We start from the raw sequence: 21,471 nt of genomic DNA, 5'->3' as shown, positions 1-21,471 counted from the left end.
CTATCAGTAGCTTTAAACTTAGTCTTGTAACTTATACTAAGTAACTTTCTAATCCCAGAGAGTATACTTAAACAACAAAAGAAGGATGATAAATATTGATTTTTTTAATTGGAATAAAGTACTTCAAACTTATACATTGTTAGTGAAGTGGCAATTTATGTAAAGGGCTTCCTTATTGAAATGCGCTCAAATCCGAAATCACTACAGAAAAGAACGGCTGTCGGGGGAGAAAAAAAGTTTAAAAAAGAAAAAACAAACAAACAAAAACCAAACTGAACTCCTTAAAAACAAACTATCTTACAAATCCTAAGCAGATGTTCAATATGGGAAGAAACCAATTCAAGAGAAACCATCATCTTCACAAAAATTATTCTGTTAAGAGAACCAGCACTTGAAAGAGCTAAATGTTTTTTTTCTGTTCATCATCTATAAATGAGGAATCTTCAAGGAGACTGGTGTTGCAATTACAACTAATCCTCCCCAAAAAATTAACTGTGTTGAAGGCTTTGTAATTTCCCTAGGTACAATTTAGCTGTCACTTACTTTAAAATTTACTCAAACATGCGTTCCGAACAGCACTAACTTCACATGTCAAGTGCTTTCCAGCCAATTGAGTCTAAACTGGAAGTCGGTGTTAAACAACTGAATGATTAGACAAGATAGCTCATTTCCCTGCTCTTTTGTTCAGAATAAAATGCCACATTTACATTATCAGGCTCAACAGGATTTTCTGACAGAGGGAGAAAAAACCCTACTGCACACTGTCCGTACTAAGCACATGAAGCCTGTCATTTACCAATCATCCTTCAAAAAGCAATAGCCATGAATGTAACTTAATTACGACCCAATGATCCTTGACGAAAAATCATCTTATCACTGTCCTGTCCCCCTAGGGCAAATGAACCCCTTTTTGTCCTTTGGCACTGATGATGCTAAATTCTTAATTGCAATAATGGAGTAAAAGAGCCAAACCTCCTTAATTTCCTTTCAGCACATAAGGAGTTTTACTCTAGAAGGCAAGCATTCCCATAAATAATAAAAGTATCCAGTACAAATGAAGATGCTAAAATTGAAGGGCAGCATGTGTAACAGAACCATCAACATTTTAAAAAGCTTATTTCCCATTTATGTAACATATTAAAGTGTTACAGTGAGTTCCAAAAACATTGTTACAAGTTCATCTTAGAGAAATTGTGACCTTTATGAACTCAAGATTAATTTAGCAAGAATTCTGGGAGGATAGTATATATGAAGTTCATGATACACTTAAATGAAATGCATATGTATATACACAGATTATAACACAAACCAGCACAAAAAAAAAAATCCTAATGGAAAGCAGAAATTAAAGCTGCTTTGATCACTTGCACGAACATAATCCAGTTAAACAGCTTCAGTTATTTTTTAACGCATGCAATGAAACAAAAATGCATCAGGTATAAAACAAGTGAATCTGAAACTGCATCATACAAATTTTTATGCTTTAATATCTGATGGCCCAGACTTTATTAATTTCATTTCCTTGCCCATAACATGAAGACTAATAAAAAACTCTTTTAACCTATTTTAAAGCATTTCTTTCTTCCTTAATGTGACGGATTGCTGTCATCTCCATGAATCAGGCATGATTTCAATAAGATAAAATACTTACAAAAGAAAATGTTTGAAATAATACTCATTTGTACTACATGTAAAATATGTGGCTTAGAGACTGTAATGTAATGTAAATGAAACACAAAAATTTTGTTCAACTGCAAATTTTTTTCTGTTCAATGCAAGTATTTTCATTTTGATAATACAAAAGCAGGTTAGCTTACCAACTTCTTTATAATTTTCCAAATCTGTTATTGTTTTGGATTTCCCTTGGCAAATGAATAAAAACAAAGTGTACTTTTTCTATACCCATAAAGCTTTTTTACATTGTCTAAGCAACACAAACTGACACAGTATTAATTTCTCCTGTGTTTTGTCCAATGCTGGAAAAGTCGGTTTCAGAATTAAGATCCACTGAAACTTAAAGAGATTATCTTTCTAAGGAACTCAGTCTCATGGAACTGCTTCAGAATTACAACACGAAAGTGATATTCTCTTTAGAGTCTTTTACAGTGGCATGCCAAAAAGATGCTTGCCTTTGAATGAAAGGGTGAAGATTTATGATGATGTTTCAAAATGTTTTTTATAGTTTTATCACAAGTTTGAATAAATAAAGCTCATTTGCCAGATGAGCTCATACCTGCTGAGGTCAATTACATGATATTACTGAAGATTATACACATTTAATCAAATCAAATACACGTGGACTTTTTGGCAGGCTAGTGTGGTTAATCCCAGCACTTGTCATGATTCTGAATTAATTAGCAATCTTCCATCAGTTGGAGAAAACACAATCGAGAGTTTCAAAGTCAGAGTTCTACTCCAGGCTTTCCCCTGACTATGAATGTTTCTGCTGTTTTCTGTAATTTTATAAATATAAAATTTCCTTTATCTTTTTTTTAATTATACTCATGACCCTGAAAGAGTCAATAGCCCTTTTTATTATGATAGATGAAACTGAAAGACCTCATCGTGAAGATTGCATTGGCAAAGTAGTGTAAAAAAAAAAAAAGAAAAAAAAAAAAAAAAAAAAAAAAAAACTAGGCAAATAAAAAATAGAATAATTAAAATAAAATAAAAATAGAAGACATACATATCTGAAAGTAGTAAAACACCAAAAATGAAAAGACACTAATTTAGATTTCCTTAGCTCAATTAGCAGGGAGAGCCAAATGTGACTGCGACACAGAAACATCTGACTTCAGGATATAATCAGAAGCACAGAGGATGCTCTAGGTTAACATCTGAATTCCACACCGTTTCCATTTTCCCATGGGTAAGCTCTCCTTGGTTCATGAGCCCCATCTGCAGACCTCTTTCGGAAAGCTTTCACATCTCCTCTGTCTTCAAAGTATTTCTATTTGTAAGATACTTTTCTATGATGGCCTCATTTTCATTGTTAATTATTTTATTTTTGCCCGGTAGTGTAGGAGGGCCTAATTCTTCTGGGCACTGGGCCCATTTCTTTCAAATCCTTCTGTAGAGTTGCACATGCAATTTGCAGAAATGGGTCTTCAAAGCAATTGAAAAAAATTCTAATAGGAAGCATATTAATTATAGGATTTCTATATAAAGTTGGCTATGAATATGATAACTCAATAACACAGTCATTATTTGAATCGGACTATTTCTTTTTTTTTTTGAGACGGAGTCTTGCTCTGTCGCCCAGGCCGGAGTGCAGTGGTACGATCTCAGCTTACTGCAAGCTCCGCCTCCCAGGTTCACGCCATTCTCCTGCCTCAGCCTCCCGAGTAGCTGGGACTGCAGGCGTCTGCCACCACGCCCAGCTAATTTTTTGCATTTTTAGTAGAGACGGGGTTTCACCATGTTAGCCAGGATGGTCTCGATCTCCTGACCTCATGACCCACCCGCCTCGGCCTCCCAAAGTGCTGGGATTACAGGCGTGAGCCACAGTGCCCAACCTACAATCACTATTTCTTTAAAAAGATGTAATGCTGAGACTGTGGAGGTTAAGATTTGGCCAGTCATCTAACCTGGTAATTGTTTTTGATTGGATGGCAAAGGAATTATTTCATGTGTGTGTATACGCACATTTTTTAACAGTTAAAAGAGATGGTTTTTATTATACATTTAAAATTCAACACTAAATCATTTATTATATTCAATTAATTAAACTCTCTAATAAATAAAGAAAAACTACCAGAAATTTGGGAAAAACATGAGAACCGTTAAAATATATATTTTATTTTTCTCCTGGCATCAACAGGACAACGTCCACACTACATCAACAGCGAGATATTTCTGTGTTTCAAATTCGGCTCTCCCTGTTAATTGAACTAAAGAAATCTAAATTAGTATCATTTTCGGTGTTTTACTACTTTCAGATACATGTATCTTCTATTGTATTTTAATTATTATCTTATATTTTTGTTTGCCTAGGGTTTTTTTAAACTAATTTGCCAGTGCAGTCTCCATGTGATGCAGATTACAAACTATGTTAAGCTATGAAAAAGCTGACAAAGAAGATCTAGGAAATTTAAAAAGCAAAACAGAAAACAAAAACAAATACAAAAGAAAAAGATGATAAATTATGCTTAGTCATCTTACTAAAATGTTTTATTCATTATAAAATAGACTGACTTTATGATTTACATTGCAAATAATGCCTTAAATTGAGCACCAACAAGAGCATTTCAAATGGAAAAATTAACAAACTCAGTAAATCCTGCCCTATCAGCAAAATTCATCTCCTATAACATTTATCAAAGCTAGAATAACTGTAATGGTATATGTATTTAAAATACCCTGTGAAGAAAAGGAGCACTGAAGATGCTTCTATACTTATTACCTGAATAACTAACAGTCAAGACACATACTCAAAAGCCCCAGAAGATCCTTTTTTCTTCTATTTATTAATAACACTTATCAGACTCAAAACTGGGAAAAACTAGATTCAATTTCAAGTAATCACATGCTCCTACCTACACAAAAGCACCAGGGACCATTCCACTGATATGTAAAGCCACAGGACCACAGGGCTGCTAGTGATTTTAAAGGTCACCTAGTTCATATTAGTTTTCTTACTCTGTGGTAAATGACCTCCAAGGCTTCCCCATCATGAGGGTATTTATAAAGTATAATCCGAAAATTATTAGACTCATTCTTTTAATGCCAACATTTAAAATTCAAAATTCAATTAACTTACTTTTCCAGGTATACAGTGACCAATGGGAAACTTATGTTGGTGGATGGTTCGGCTAACCCTAGAGTCACGATGGCTTCATGCAACTGTTTTACTGTTTCAATTTCACCTCTTAAAGCTGCGCCATTTAGGATGTGGAAAAAGGACAAGGCTGTTGTATCTTTGATAAGAACATCCTTCTCTTTCATCTCCTTCAGAATGTTAATAGCATCTACAATGAAGTAACACAAAAGACCCTTAGGTAATTTCATGTAGGGAAAACAAACTGCTATTAAAACAGCATTTCAAGCCCAGCAGGAATGTAAATTCTAGTGTATAATGCCGATTTCAAGTTAATTACTACTTGCATTTCTAAACGAGACTACAATTATAAATCCACAATAGCATGGTTTTATCATTTCCCTGCAACTTTGACTACAAATTATAGATAGGGACTGTGTGCCCACTCTGTACCACATAACCCTGTACGGTCTGCCCTATAGCTGTAAGATCCTCCTAAATGGATGCTTTTATCGTTCAGAGCTAACATCTGCTAAATCACACCATTGTTTCTTCAGCAGATGGCTTGTCAGGAGGCCAGATAATAAAGATGTGTTTACACTGTATATACAGCCAGACTAATGGTCTGATACCGATAGGGCCTGTTTGCTATGTCGATACTAATTAGCCAAGCAGAGCCAATGAAAGCTTTCCAAAAGACTGCATGTTAATACATTAGATTCATTAAGCTTCATTAGGAAGGCAGAAACAAACATTTTAGGATATGGAATAAGTGCATTTTTATAATGTTGTTCTTAATTATTACACAGACAAAATGTTTTGACCACTTTACAAAAAGTGATTTTAAAAAAATAAGCTAATCCTTATAAACAGTTAGAAAGGCATCCTAGGAAAAAATTCAATGTTCTAATAAATGATTTTCTCCATACATTTTTCCCTATAATAAAATTAAAACAATCTTTTCTGAAAATCAAAGGAAAAGAGGAAGGCTAAAAAGGAAATTTCAAAATAAAGCCAAATCAGAAAGTTAAGAAACAAGAAAATAGCATGAATGTATTATCAAGTGTAATTAATTTTATAGGCTTAGCATTATCTCAACGAGAAAATTTGAGTATGTAAATCAGCTGTGTAATCAGCTATGCTTTTTCCATGAACCATTAAATAAAAACCTTAAAGTAAAAACTTTACATATTTTGTTAATGTTATTAAAAAGTAAGGCAAAGACTACTACAAAATTCAGGCACATATATTAGGTTACGTTTATAGGTTTTATGTTCAGCCTTCAAACCTTCTTAAGCAAAAACAAAGCCATTAGTGCAGGCACATAAGCAAATTGTGCCATAAGTCATGATCTTCAAACTCAATCCAAACAGCAATGCTAATAAAAACTAGCTGGAGAAATGCAAAAAGCACTGAGCTGTGCAAATGTAAATGACAAGCTTGCCAATCCATTAAAACTAATGGCCTACACTGTCCATGTAGCTCTGGTTGGATTCACATGCAAATTTGTATGCAAAGTGTTCAAGCACTTTGCAGGACATGATATCCATTAATATCAATTCACATGTTATTCCAGTGGCAAGATACTTGCATCACATATTTCCTTTATGTGCTGAGGCTTACCTTGGAGCTTGCCATGCTTTGCCAATACTCTTACAAGGCCTACATACTTGCCGGTGTCAAGGACAGCAGATGAATCTAAGCGGTCACTAAAAATTAAAGCCACATTTATATTATTTTAAAAGTCAATTAACTGCTAAAAGAACAGCAACATCCATTTAATCACTTTTCAAAAGCTCATCAGAAGACCTGAACTAATGTTGGCCTCTACGCTTCAGTTAGGATTTCTTTTTGAAGCCATATACAGGTTCACACGAAATTATATTCAAAGTGACTAGTGAAGTAAAAGCCCAACACTACATATATATTGCATCACTCCATCTGCAAAGGATACTTATGAAGAAACTCTTTGGCTTTAAGTGATTCTAAACTTCATCACGAATATTTGACATTTTTACTTGAAAAATCTAACAGGATGGGAAACCAAAGGTACCTGAGAAATGGATAGAATTTTATTTACACTACAATATAGAAAGGGAAATGTTATCAAGCCTCATAAAACAGTTACCATCACCACTGTTGTGAAGATATATAATCAATGGAAAAAACCCTTTGGTTCTAAGGACTAGAATGTCTTATACTTAAAGACACCTTGCTGAACATAAGCCACAATTAATTAAAGAGCCGTATAATACGAAATTTCAAAAACACTGACAACAAAAGAATTTTTAAAAATGACATTATATAAGAGAGTAATATTCTATCTAGATAATCTATCAAGGTCTGTAGAGCAGAATAAATGTTGACAACTTCTTTCAGTGCCAGGGTACTCACAATTCTTCTTTCAAGTTCAAGGCATCTTCTATATTATCATGTCGACAGCATAAATTTATTAAAGCTGCATAGCCACCAGTAACCATGTCGGATTCATATTTTGCTTTCAGTTCAAGGGCTTTTTGCATATTCTAAAATACAGCATAGATGTGAAAAAGAAGAAATCAGTGTGAAGGTAAAAATGTCACATTTTTAGCTTTAATGTTCAGAGTTTAGAAAAAGTTAATAGTACTTTAAAAATAAACGGTTTCATGTTAACAACCTGACTCTGCCCCTTGGTATTTTTTATTCACCTCTAAAAAGTGGGCAAGTCTTATATGTGTAGGGGTTAAAAGGTGTTATCTGTAATATAAAATAGGCCATTATTTATGCCAAATTTGATGTTTTAGGCTTTGTGTATGGTATTACTTAAAAAAGACTTCCAGATTAAGTAATTCCCAAATCAAACCCTAATCACAGTCTAATTTCAGGATGCAGAAATATGCATCATTGAAAAGTTTCTCAGTCTAGTTTAGTATCCAAGTAATGTGAAGAAATATTTTAGAATTTAACAGTAGCAGGTTATAATCATAAAGTTAGTCATGATATTTTCCCTAAAACTACAAGTTTATGGCTCAATTATATTGAACTAGAAAGTGAAAAATAGTCTAGTGATATCCCTCGAATTGCAGACATACACTAAAATGAACACAAAGTACAGCTGGATGCCCGCTGAAAAAAGGGAAGGGACCCTTTATCTCAGAAAGAGCTTTTTTCCAGCAGGAAAATGGAATTTCAATCCCTGCATTAACAACCTAGTAATATTTGACTTGCAAATGACTACTGCGTGTATCAGTTGCTTGACAATCTAGATATGAGACCGGAGCCATGGCTTGAAAGGACATTTGGCATGTATGATAAACCTATCACGGCTGTTACTATCATTCACTTTGCAGATTATCGTAAACAAACTACAGCAACCCGAAAACATGCCATTCAAGGTGTAGCTGAAATTAGTTAACCTTTCATTTAATTGCATTCTTTACAAGCCTGACGTATAATGATCAATCGTAAAAATCATAAATATTATATTTGATTTTTCTTATTGTTATCAAGAATTTTTTGCCTTAATAACATTTAAATATTAAAACAAATGTTACCTCTTCTGAACAAAGCACTAATATGAGTTGCTTTAGGACATCTCTTATAGGTTGATTTTCAGCTTTTAGTGTTTCAAGTGTGGACTCCAATTCAGATGACGTAAGTTGCACAGTCTGCAGAAAAGAAAAAAGAAAAGAAAAATTTCCTGAAAAAGTAAATATAGTACGCCTTTTGTCACTCTTCCCTTTAAACTGACTTTCCTTTCTACTTTCCTAAATGTCATAAATGCTATCAGTGATACTAATTGGGGAATCCATGGATGGACTCCAGGAGTTTACAAACCTCCTGAGATTATATGCAAATTTCTTAGATATGTTGATTTTTCTGAGGTGGGGAACAGGTTTTACCAACTTCTTAGAGGTATACAAGATGATAAAAATGTGAGGAATCACTGGTTTTATAAGTACACAATCCAGAAAACTCATTAAATATGGTTATTATAGCACGTAGAATCTAGTCAAAATCCTACTTACTTTTTGAAAGTCTAAATTCTTACTGTCAACCAACAAGTGAGCATCCTAAAATTGAAATTTAAATTAGCCCAGAATTAGAAAACAAACGTAAAAATACATCAGCAAACATCAAAAGCAAATTTTATGTCTCACCTCATATTACTATTTTTCATCTTTCCAAAATTTTAGACATTCTCTTCATACTTCATTAATCAATGTAATTAATGTTTTAAATATATTTATGAATATATAAATAGTATTAGTGAACAATCAATGAAAAGCTTCGTTTTAATGGCTTCATTGAAACAAATTTTTTTTCGGGCCAAAAGCATCATATTTAAATAAAATTTTAACACGCTGTTATATATAAATTAAGCATTTAATCCAGTTGATTGCTATTTCACACACACCTTAATCAATTCAGGAACATGGTAGCTACCCAGTAGATTACGAATGCCTCTGTAGATATTTTCAGGAATTTTTACATTCTGTGAGAAGGGAAGGGAGGGGGGGAAAAAAACTGAGTTTTAGACAACCAAACTGAAATTTGTCTAACAGAAATTATCTCAGACATAATTTAAGTCTCCAACTCTTGCATGTCATTGAGAAGTGGTCTGGTTGTACTTAAAAGCAGCAATTTCAAATCTAATAGATACATGTCAGGCAGGACAGGCATTATATAGCAAAAAATGAAATGGTACCATCTTCTTCAGCTGATGGAAGTATTGTCTCAAATGCTCCTCCTTGGCCTGTACCTCTGAGTCACTCATGCTGTCAATCAAGTTATAAAGAAAATAGCCAACAGCTTCTGTGGAAAAAAACAAGAGAAAGCATTCCACTAAAATTACCGAGACTGTCATGTTATCAAGATTAATTTATAAGAAATCATTTTGGTGTGAGATGTCACCCTGATGAGAGGCTCTGAAATGGCAACAATGATCACTGAGGCATAGAGATTATGTGGTTTGGGAGCACATATCTAACTGGTGAGTGAAAGGAATATTAATTATTTTCAGACCGAGTGACAGCTTTTCAGTACTGAATCTTACTTCAATCTATTTTTTTCCACCACTCTGTGACAGAAGTGGTCCTGCCCAAGGCCTTACCCCTTTCCTGTCCAAATCACACGTAATAAGAATAAATAAATGTCTTGTACACATTTCTATACTATTTTTTTTTGTGGACAATATTTAGGGACGCACATAAAATTAGAAAGGATTGTTAAATGTTAAGTATAGAAAGCTAAATAATTTTAATAAGCAGATACAGTAATCCTGTGGAGAGCTGCCTATTAGCCAATGAAAAACCAAGATTAACAAAGATGTTTTGTAACAACAGTAATTTTCCTTTGCATTCAAGCATAAAATGTATAGGGCCATGTTACAACAATACCTAGGATAGAAATGTAAACTTTCAAGAGGGGTACCATCTTACAGAAAACTATATATTCTAGCTTCATTATATGAAAAATGAAAATCATTAAATGTCAAAACAATGTATTTGGGGCAATAAATTACATTTAAGCAGAAATCCACAAGAACATTCCCTACATTTTATGTTTAAAATTAACTACACCTGCAAAACATTAAAAGCACATAAATACTAACAATCACTGATTTTTAAGCCCATTTCCATAGGTGTTAGAAGAAACATTTCCCCAATATCTGAAAAGAAAAAGCCTCCCAACCCCATCTTTAGAAAAAATAATTATAACAAAATCAAGCACTTTAGATCTCAAAATGTTGTAATCAATATAAAGACTAATAACCAAATGTTTTCAAATTCCACTTTTAAAAATAAAGTGTTTACTGCTGTAATCCTCCTAACCCATCATTACACAGAAAAATGGATTTGTGGATAAGTTATAATCATCGAAATTGAAACGCTACCCGTTGGTCCTGGAGGCTCCTGGCAATAACGTCCATCCTTGTACAACAATTCTGTTATCTGATAAGACAGAAAATTCGTGCATTGCAGCAAGAGAAGCAAACAAGAACAAACACAATCTGAAATTGAATTCTTGAAATAATAAAACCTCTCCCCAGTAAGGTATTATTCTATATCACAGTAATTCAAAACCACCCCCACTCGCCAAGGAGATTGTTTTGTTTTTAAATAATAGGTTTGTCTTTTTTAAAAACAAAAACAAATCCATGTTGAAGGAAAACTGCAATGTTTTGTGAAATGTCACACAGAAAGACTCTAAACTGATTTATACATTGATATATAAACATCACTTTGAATGAATTGTTATAAATAGAAAAGAGCTTATAGGAATTATTGACCAATATTATTCCTCATTATATTGTTTTTGATCTTGTTGACACTGCACTGCTTTCCTCATTTTATATTAAGTTTTACTGAAATATAAAGTAAAATATCCTGAACTGCTAAATAACTTATGTTTTTTAGATATTTAATAACAATTTCCATTCATCTTAATGAGACTAAAACAAAAGGGACCTAAAGATTAAAGGGTCTATTCTCATGGATTGTTTTTTGTTTTTTTAATTTCCAACTGTTATTTTAAGTTCAGGGGTACATGTGCAGGATGTGCAGGTTTGTTACATAGGTAAACGTGTGCCACGGTGGTCAGCTGCACAGATCACCCCATCATCCAGGTACTAAGCCCAGCATCCATTAGCTATTCTTCCTGATCCTCTCCCTCCTCCCATTGGATTCTTATCAATTGAATTCACAAACACTAAAAGACATACATAACAATTATTTTTCAACATCAACTCTGCCAGCAAAATTTTAGTAGAAAACCAAATATAGGTTTCATGATAAAAATTATTATGTAACCTATGGTATTGGCTTGTAACGTTAAAAGCACCTTATGATTTGCAATATTAGGGGGACTTACCTCGCTCCAAAGATTTATATTCATAGACCTGCAGAGGGCAGCAAAGGATCGAAAATAAAACCAGGTTTATTTTCAAGTATATGCATACTTGTAATATGTACAGATCAAAGTATGAAAATTAGTAAGTAAATAAATGCTTGCTGTATCAGGATGAATTTTCAGGACAAAGGTAATTTAGAAAGGCTGACACTGACCCATTTCAAATATTCAAAATAGGCCAGGCCTGGTGGCTCACATCTGCAATCCCAGCACTTTGGGAGGCCAAGGCAGGCGGATCATCTGAGGTCAGGAGTTTGAGACCAGCCTGGCCAGCAAGGTGAAACCCTGTCTCTACTAAAAGTAGAAAAATTAGCCAGGCGTGTTGGTGGATGCCTGTAATCCAGGCTACTCGGGAGGCTGAGGCAGGAGAATTGCCTGAACCCGGGAGGCAGAGGTTGCAGTGAGCCGAGATCGCACCACTGCACTCCAGCCTGGGAGACACAGTGAGTCTTAAAGTGACTGCCCACAGATTGCTTGTTACTTGTAATGGGAAAAATAGTAACTACATAATGGAGAAATCCCAACACCTGGACCGGGTGATCAAAACTAATGTGCCTTTAAATATAATTCCCTGAGAAGACAGGTATCACTTGCGGTCTTCCAGCAGGGGATAACTTGAAGCTATAACAATGAAGAATAAAATACAGTAAAATGAGATAAAAATTAGGTATCTTTTTTGGTTAGGCTACAAAGAGCTTTAATTCCAAGGAATCTTAACCTGCCAGTAGCCTACCACATTTGAAAAACAGGACAAGGGAAGTAGGGAAAAATCAGTTTGCAAGAAAGTGAGGGGCTAATGTGCCAAAGTGCATCATATTAAGTGGTAAAACTTGCAATGGTTCCTTTGCTGTATCCCGGACCCATTTGGGCATTTGATGAATTCTGATTATCAACTAGGATTAAATTTGTCAGGTATGATATTATGGTGGTTATGTTGTTTTATTTAAAATAAGTTCTGAGATATATACTGAAGTATTTATGGGCAGATGACAAAGATCCATAGTTATTTTTAATAGTCCAGGAAAGAGAGAGAAGGGGAATGGTAAAACAGGACTGCCAAAATCTTGGCTGTTAAAGCTGGGGGATGGGTACATGGGAGCTCTACTTTCGTGAAGGTTTAAAAATTCCAAAATAAAAAAATAAACACATACCATGTCCGTTCTAAATTTTGTACTTCTATTTTAACTCTCAACATTAGAAAGCTGGGCTTCCTTTTTTTAAAAAAAAAGTTACTTTAACCATATATTTTTATCAAAGTATCAACTTACTGTCAAATAAAAAATAGTTAAGGCTGGGCACGGTGGCTCATGCCTGTAATCGCAGCACTTTGGGAGGCTGAGGCGGGTAGATCACCTGAGGTCGGGAGTTCGAGACCAGCCTGACCAACATGGAGAAACCCCCATTTCTACTAAAAATACAAAATTAGCCAGGCGTGGTGGCGCATGCCAGTAATCCCAGCTACTCGGGAGGCTGAGGCAGGAGAATCTCTTGAACCTGGAGGCGGAGGTTGTGGTGAGCTGAGATCGCGCCACTGCACTCCAGTCTGGGCAACAAGAGCGAAACTCCGTCTCCAAAAAAAAAAAAATTGGATATTAAGCTGCCCTCAAAACTGGCATGAAGTACCTAAGGAAGACATGGAGATAAACTTTCAAAATTTCACATATACCTAAAACAACTGAAAATGACTAAAAGCACTATCTTGAATGTGAAGCTTCATGGTGAATCACACAGGTTTGAAACCAAAACAAAAATATACAGAATCCTTCAAAACCAAGTTGTTGTAAGGAATAGTTACCAGTGCCCACACCAGTGCAATCTGACTTCCGGCCCAAACTCCACTGAAACTACTCATGCTAAAATTGCCAGTGATTTTTAATTCAAAATTCAACTAACATTTTTTTGGTCCTCTTTGACTAAGTTTTGGAATTTCTGTAGTTGTTAGCCATTATCTGCTAGATGCCACTCAATCTCTTTCAGGAACTGTCCTTCCCTACGTGCCCCTTAAAAGTGACCCAGACTTTGTACTAGGTTCTAAGTGCATTATATTTTTTATCTTAAAGACAATCCTGCATGTAGGTATTTAAGTTCTTTGTTTCCCAGAAGAGGAAACAAATTTGGTTAAGGCGACGTAAAATACCTTCAACTGGAAATTCCATAGTTCCCTCAAAGGATCCCATAAATTGTGAATGATCTCCTGTTTCCTGTCCCGCTATCTACCTTTACCTGTACTCTCCCCTTTGAATATCTGTCAATCTTAACTTCATCATGTAAACCTTTCAATGGCTTGAAGCCATGTGACTCAAGGTTCAAATATCCTAATTTAGAATGAGACTACTCATAAAGACCCCTGGGCTACCATTTTGGCTTTATTTCTTGTAATTATTTCATAGTTTCTTAAGCTACTACCAATCTACTTACACTTCCCCAGAACCGCTGTTCTCTCAGCCTCAATGCCTCGGCCTAAAAATCCCTTCCCTTCCCCTCTACAAACTCAATATGCATCTCAGCAATTTCTCTGCAGCTCCTGCCCTGATTCATCCCTTCCCCAACCTTGGCAAAAGATAGAGTACCTTCTATAAACATTCATAGTTATGAAGACTAGTTTACGGTTGCTTTCTTACTTTCGTATTGTGAACAACGCTGGGGTAGAAGTTTCCTATTCATATTTGAATGGTCCATTATGCAGCATTCATAGCCCTTGGCACACCCTAATAAGAACTAGTATTTTCTGAGCACTCACAAATGCATTAAGCAGTTTTCTAAGCACTTTAACTTATTTAATAGTCATAACATCTTCACTTTAAGCACAATTATCAGAGCCATTATAAAGATGAAGAAACTGAGGAGCAAAGTAGTTTTAAAACTTATGCAGGCATTTTCTGAGTTAGCTGTGGATGCGAGACTAACAATTTGCATCTAAATTTGCTCCTTTCCAATACCCCACTGCAATAAAAGGATTTTTTTTTCAATGACACATAAAATAACTGGGAAGTACAGGTAACTAGAAATAAACATTACAGGTTAAAAGCAGACAGAGAAGTGGTAACCAATTTAGTAGTAAAGAGAATGTCAAATCTCAAGACATCAGTGAAGAAATCTGGAACCAAACTTATACAATAAAATCTCCATTACCAAGGTGGAAGAAAGGAGACTACACTGAAAAGGTCCCTTAGATCCTCTCCCTCAGCTCCACAGCTGGGAGGCTACACCCCTCTCTCCAACAGCAGCAGCAGACATCTGGAGGATTCTTCTCTGGAGGGTAAAACAGTCAATCCCTGGAGAACTGAGAATTAAGTAACTATACATCCTACACGATAAACACAGGAGTCCCTAGTACTCTCCCTCATGCAGTGTCCTTAAGACTTTTCATTGGGGAACGCCCCATCCTATGAGGAAAGACACAAAGATACAATGACAATCTCAGCAGCCACTTAGCTATCCCTAGAACAAGGCACCAAGTCAACACACCCCACTAACAAACTCAGAGCTTCGGATGGCTTTTTGCATTTCCTACTTTTAAGGATTCTCAGACATTTAGGGGGGAAAAAAGGAAAACAGTACACACTCACACAAACTTGGAGACAGTAGACAATAAGCATGAAGAAGCAAGAAAACTATTACTATATTTCGTATGAGAGGCCAGGTGTGGTGGCTCACGCCTGTAATCCGAGCAGTTTGGAAGGCCGAGGCAGCCAGATAGCTTGAGCTCACAAGTTCAACACCAGCCTGAGCAACATGGAGCAACTCCATCTCTACAAAAGATACAAAAATCAGCCTGGCGTGGTGGCACACACCTGTTAATCCCAGCTACTTGGGAGGCTGAGGAAGGAGAGTCGCTTGAACTTGGGAGGTTGAGGTTGCAGTGAGCCAAGATCACACCACTGCACTCCAGCCTGGCAATAGAGCTAGACCTTGTCTCAAAAAAAAAAAAAAAAAAAAAGAAAAAAAGAAAGAAAGAAAAAAATTCCCATGAGAGATAAAGACAATATCTATGAGACAGTAAGATGTTATTTCACAAAAGAAACACTTTGAGAATGCAAAAGAGATGTTGGAAATAAAAAAGTGATAGCAGAAAGAAAAAATTCAACGGGAAGAGGTAGAAGGTTGAAGAAATATCACAGAAAGTGGAAACTAAGAACCAAGAAAAGCGAAGTAGGAGAAAAAAAGAAAGCACCAGTCTAAGAGTTTCAAAAAGAGAGAAAAAACTATTTCTAAAACTAAAATTTTCCAGAGCCGAGGGATATGAATGGCCAGATTAAGAGGAGCCACTGAGCATCCAGCACAATTGACAAAATACCAAAAAAAAAAAAAAAACCACAAAACAAATAAACTCATACATAAGGTTGCTCTATAGTGACAGGTCAGAACACTAGTGGTCAAGAGATTCTTCACAAGTTCCAGAAGATTCTAGAAACTTCCAAAAATCATTCTAGAAATTCCAGAATACTAATGATAAAATGAAGATACACAAATTTCCAGAGATAAGTAAGTTGCTTAACTGTCAAATGTCAAAGCAATAGAGATAAAGGGAAGATTCTACAAACTTTCAGAGGACATTCTATAAAAATAAGTTGGCCGGGTGCAGTGGCTCACATCTGTAATCCCAGCACTTTGGGAGGCCAAGGCGGGTGGATCACGAGGTTAACAGATTGAGACTATCCTGGCCAACATGGTGAAACCCCGTCTCTACTAAAAATACAAAAAATTAGCCGGGCGTGGTAGCGGGCGCCTGTAGTCCCAGCTACTTGGGAGGCTGAGGCAGGAGAATGGAGTTAACCCGGGAGGTGGAGCCTGCAGTGAGCCGACATCCTGCCACTGTACTCCACCCTGGGCGACAGAGCGAGACTCCGTCTCCAAAAAAAAAAAAAAAGTCACATATAAAGGGTCTGGAATCAGAATGGCTTAAATCTTTCAACAGTAACACTGTAAAAAAAACATGGAGCAATACCTTCAAAATTCTAAACACAAATTATTTCCAACTCAGAATTCTATATGTAGGCAAACTATCGATCGTATCTGAGGCTAGAATCAGGTATTCAAGGTCTCAAAAAAATTTACCTTCCATATGCTTTTCTCAAGAAGCTACTGAATGTTGTCGTCTATAAAAAGACTAAACTGAGAAAAAGGAAAAGTATCAGATACAGAAAGCAAAAAGATTCAACTTGGAAGAAAAGAACAAAAGAGAATCTCCTGGATGAAAATGTAGTGAGAACCCAGTGAAGGAAAGCAACTAACCAGTCCAGAGTGTGGGCCCTCACCACCAAGGTATCTGTCACTATATCTCTTTTCTAACCTAAGGTAACAATGGATCTACATTGTCTGTATTGTTTTCACCACGTAATGATACAATCCTTCCTCTGCCTTTCATGCCCTGCTGCTTGGACAGACTGAGAACATTCATTTCACCCACAGAAATGTTCTACTCTGACATATTCCTGAAAGTTTGAGGAAATGAGTTTAGGTGCAGAACACATTTAAGTATCTGTAGATACTCCTGCTAGATGCCTAGTATTTAGCCATAGACTTCCCAAATATGGTAAATTCATCCTGTTTCTCAGGACTCACTCATGCATGACCTTCCCCACTGACTTCCCTAGAAGGGTCTTTTGTAAACTTTTAGCAAAACTGAAGCCAGACCCTAACCCAGAGTATTCAGACTATATTTTCTGGCAGTGTTGCTTCTTCCTTATTGCCAGGTTTCTGTTTTTTAATCAGTCTTTCCAAACTAAATTAGATATTGCTTGGGAGTTAGATAAAAGTGGCCTAATTATTTAGGGAAGCAAGGGAATGATATACACAAGCCTCAAAAGCAGGCACCTCAACAGCAGGGGAAGGCATCATGGGATTGAGAAGGAGCATACGAGAGGCTTTTAGGATCCCACTGACACTCCATGTCCTGGTCTCAGAGGTGGGTACCACGTATTTGGTTTATCTTTTTTATATGGTACATTTAAGTTTTAGATATGCCTCTGAATGTATAACACAGTTCACAATAAAAAAGAAAAAATTAAATTTCCAGGTTCTCCAAAGGAATAGAATAGTGGAGTCATTTTGAACCTAGGCAGTTTGGCTATGAGCTTTGGCATTTGCTATTTGATAAACTAACAAATTTTAGGTAGAACTCACTTAAGTCAGGGTTCTACATTTTATTGATGTCTTACATACCATGTGATCATGGCAAGTTAAGGAACATTTCAATGTCTCCATTGTCTAATATGAACAATAGAAAGACAAATGCTTGTCTTCTCTTCTGCCCACAACCAAATGAAGTTTGTGAGCAAGTGGCATTTAAGAAAAGACATTGCTTTCTCTACACCTAATTCCATTTACACTTTTCTTCCTGTTTGAAGAACAGGTTTGGAGAAAAGGTTAACCCCATATGTCTGCTGAGATCCAATTTCAGCTTTTGGTAAGGCGATGGTAGCCTTTGGTGAGGAGATGTAAAATACCTTCAACTGGAAATCCCACAGTCCCCTCAAAGGATCCCATAAATTGTGAATGATCTCCTAATGTTTCCTGTCCCCCCATCTACCTTTACCTGTACTCTCCCCTTTGAATATCTGTCAATCTTAACTTCATCATGTAAACCTTTCAATGGCTTGAAGCCATGTGACTCAAGGTCCAAATATCCTAATTTAGAATGAGACTACTCATAAAGACCCCTGGGCTACCATTTTGGCTTTATTTCTTGTAATTATTTCATAGTTTCTTAAGCTACTACCATCTACTTACACTTCCCCAGAACCACTGTTCTCCTCAGCCTTAATGCCTCAGCCTGAAAAACCCTTCCCTTCCCCTCTACAAACTCAATATGTATCTCAGCAATTTCTCTGCAGCTCCTGCCCTGATTCATCCCTTCCCCAACCTTGACAAGAAGACAGAGTACCTTCTATAAACATTCATAGTTACCAAGACTAGTTTTTGGAGTAGAAGAAAGAAATCACCTGTAGTCACACAAGTGCTCTGAATTAGGCACATATTCTTATGAAAAATGCCAAGTTACCACAACCTAAAATTTTTCTTTATCTACAATAAGAAAAATTAACCAACAGTATACAGTTTTAGGACTTACATGTTGAAATATGTTCCTGGAAGGAATCCGCTTAAACTTATTTTTACTATGTCAAGAATAAAGACAGATTTGCAACTGTGCAAACACTGGAGGCTCCTGGGTAGTGTCCCCTTTGTTAAACATATTTAAACATTTTATCTAACTTTGAAGTGGAAAGTTAAAAAACTGACCAATCTGTGGCTATTTTTAAACCCAGGAATCAATTAAAAATTTTAGATGCTAACAAATAGGGAAAGCACCAAAAAGGATTTAAGTCAGGGGAGACACAAAGCACCTAGCTTGGTGTGGTTTAAAGATAAGGTAATCCATTTTCCAATATTTTCAATGTATCTATTCAAATAAAAATATAAATAATCTAAAAGCACAGATAAATTCAGTTATAGTATACATAATCCAATCACTAAAAACAAAACAAAGACACCAAGATTCTCAGAGCTTCTAGCTGAGCTTCTTCCGCTACAATAGTATCAAAACTCTTCTCTTAAAGATACTCAATAATGGCCAGGCCAGTGGTTCATGCCTGTAATCCCAGCACTTTGGGAGGCCAAGGCTGGGGGTTCACTTGAGTCCAGGAATTTGACACCACCCTGGGCAACATAGTGAGACCTCATCTCCATTTTGAAAAAAACAAACAAACAAACAAAACAAACAAAAACTCAGTAACTTTTTCAAATACCAAACTGAACACCCTCTTTTTATAGGGCTATCTCTCCTACATCTCTGTAGCTTCCGACACTGACTACAAACTCCTTTGACTCCTTCGAGTAACTATCCAAGATCTTATCCTTACATTTCTCTCTCATCTCTGCAACAAGGTTTAAAAAAAAACATATTTCACATGTGATAGTGTATAGATAAATATCCCTCAAATGCAGTACCTTACAAATTGACAAGAAAAATTCTATGACCTAGTAGAAAACTGGCAAAGCATTTAAATAGGTATTTCATAGAGTAAGAAATCCAAATGGCCAACAAGTATGTTCTAACCCTGCTTAATAGTTAGGAAGATGCAAATTGAAAATTATACATTAAGATGTCATTTGTCATCCATCAGCTAGGCCAAAATTAAAAAGCATTATAATGTCTAATACCTGTAAGTTTGCAGGAAGTGGGTACTCTCATACATTGCTGGTAGAAGTGTGAATTGCTAATCTAAGTATGAGCTAATACAACTTTTTCTGGAAAGTAGTATGGTAGTAGCTATTAAAATAAAGAATACATACACTCTTGAAAACAGATGTCTCTTTTTACATTCTAGCCATTGAGGGAGGATAAACTAATGCATATATAATATATATACACACATGTGCATGCATGTGCACAAACACACATATACATGGACATAATATTTAATGTACCACTTTGTTTTGGTAGTGGCAAAAATTAGAAGGAATCTGAGTCCATTAACAAAGGGGTGATTGAAAATTTATGGTATAGCCCTACCATGGAATCCCCTCCACATATAAAACACTTAGATTTATATCAGCAGATCAAGAGATGTTCATGCAGTATTGTTAAGTGAAAAATAAAGATGAGTAGTATGTAAAGTATGATGTATTACTTTTGTTTAAACAAAACAAAACAAACTTCAAACACCTCTTACAGGTCTCTGCTTCTATACAGAGAAAAGCATGGAAGGATACACTCCAGGCTCTTAATTTTGGCTTCCACGATAAGGGTTTTTATAGGGAGAGGGAGAGCACTTCATGAACTCCATTAAATTATAGTCATAATTTTATAATATGCATCTTTTGCAGGGAAAGATGAGCCATAGCTTCCAACAAATTCTCAAAGGGATCAATGAATCAAAAAAGATTAGGGCGGCAGGTGCAGTGGCTCACATCTGCAATACCAGCACCTTGGGAGGCAGAGGTGGGAGGACCACCTGAGGCCAGGAGTTCAAGACCAGCCTGGGCAACATGGTGAGACTCCATCTCCACAAAAAAATTTTAAAGTTAGCTGGGCGTGGTAGTGCACACCTGTAGCCTCGGCTAAATGGGAGCCTGAAGCAGGAGGATTACTTGAGCTTAGAAGATGGAGGCTGCAATGAGCCATGTTCATACCACTGCACTGCAGCCTGAGTGACAGAGCAAGAATCTGTCTCAAAAAAAAAAAGAAAAAGAAAATTATGAATTACTGTGCTACATTGCTTCTCTCAACAGAACAGCCTGGGCAACACAGTGAGATCCGGTCTCTACAAAAAAATTTTAAAAATCAGCCAGGCATGGTGGCACGCGCCCATAGTCCCAGCTGCTCGGGAGGCTAAGATGGGAGGATCGCTTGAGCCTGGGAGGTAAAGGCTGCAGTAGGCTGTGATTACACCACTGCACTCTGGACTTGGGGACTGAGCGAGACCCTATCCCAAAAAAAGAAACTCATCCTTGTGTTAACTACCAATAGCTGATTCAACAAGGATTACCAATGGCTGCTAAAACCAAGGAGGGAAAAGTAATGGAAAAACAGGGTAGACACAGTCTCAAATTATCACCCCATAGTCTTCTTAGTAATTACAAAGTGGATGAGGTGCCTCTGCAAGAGAGATGTGGGAATCACCATCTTAACCAAGTGATCAAACTGTGGTGGTGGCATCATTATTGCACACCTGCCTTTATATCTGTTGATGTGATACAGTATAAGACGTGCCCATCACCTATGAAGTATTCTTGCTAAAAATGCTTAATCTGAGTCTCATCATGGGAAAAAAAAAAAAACAAAACACAGAAAAATACAAAATATGGAAGAGACATTCCAG

The 21,471-nt window shown here is 36.2% G+C and overlaps 1 protein-coding gene across 1 annotated transcript in view; it reads right to left on the bottom strand.

The window, feature by feature from the left end:
- LRPPRC (leucine rich pentatricopeptide repeat containing) overlaps positions 1-21,471 on the bottom strand; it is a 113,412-nt gene that overhangs the window by 51,498 nt on the left and 40,443 nt on the right. The window contains exons 15-23 of the mRNA XM_032177990.2: positions 11,609-11,636; positions 10,632-10,689; positions 9,444-9,550; positions 9,153-9,230; positions 8,764-8,808; positions 8,290-8,403; positions 7,151-7,281; positions 6,380-6,465; positions 4,760-4,967 (exon numbers count right to left, since the gene is read on the bottom strand). Coding sequence (XP_032033881.1) covers positions 4,760-4,967; positions 6,380-6,465; positions 7,151-7,281; positions 8,290-8,403; positions 8,764-8,808; positions 9,153-9,230; positions 9,444-9,550; positions 10,632-10,689; positions 11,609-11,636 — 855 coding nt within the window. The remainder of the gene's footprint in view (positions 1-4,759; positions 4,968-6,379; positions 6,466-7,150; positions 7,282-8,289; positions 8,404-8,763; positions 8,809-9,152; positions 9,231-9,443; positions 9,551-10,631; positions 10,690-11,608; positions 11,637-21,471) is intronic.

Source organism: Hylobates moloch, unplaced genomic scaffold, assembly GCF_009828535.3.
Source record: "Hylobates moloch isolate HMO894 unplaced genomic scaffold, HMol_V3 SCAFFOLD_15, whole genome shotgun sequence".
NCBI lineage: Eukaryota > Metazoa > Chordata > Mammalia > Primates > Hylobatidae > Hylobates > Hylobates moloch.
The sequence above is the reverse complement of the archived record's forward strand: the minus strand, read 5'-3'. Positions and strand labels throughout refer to the sequence as shown.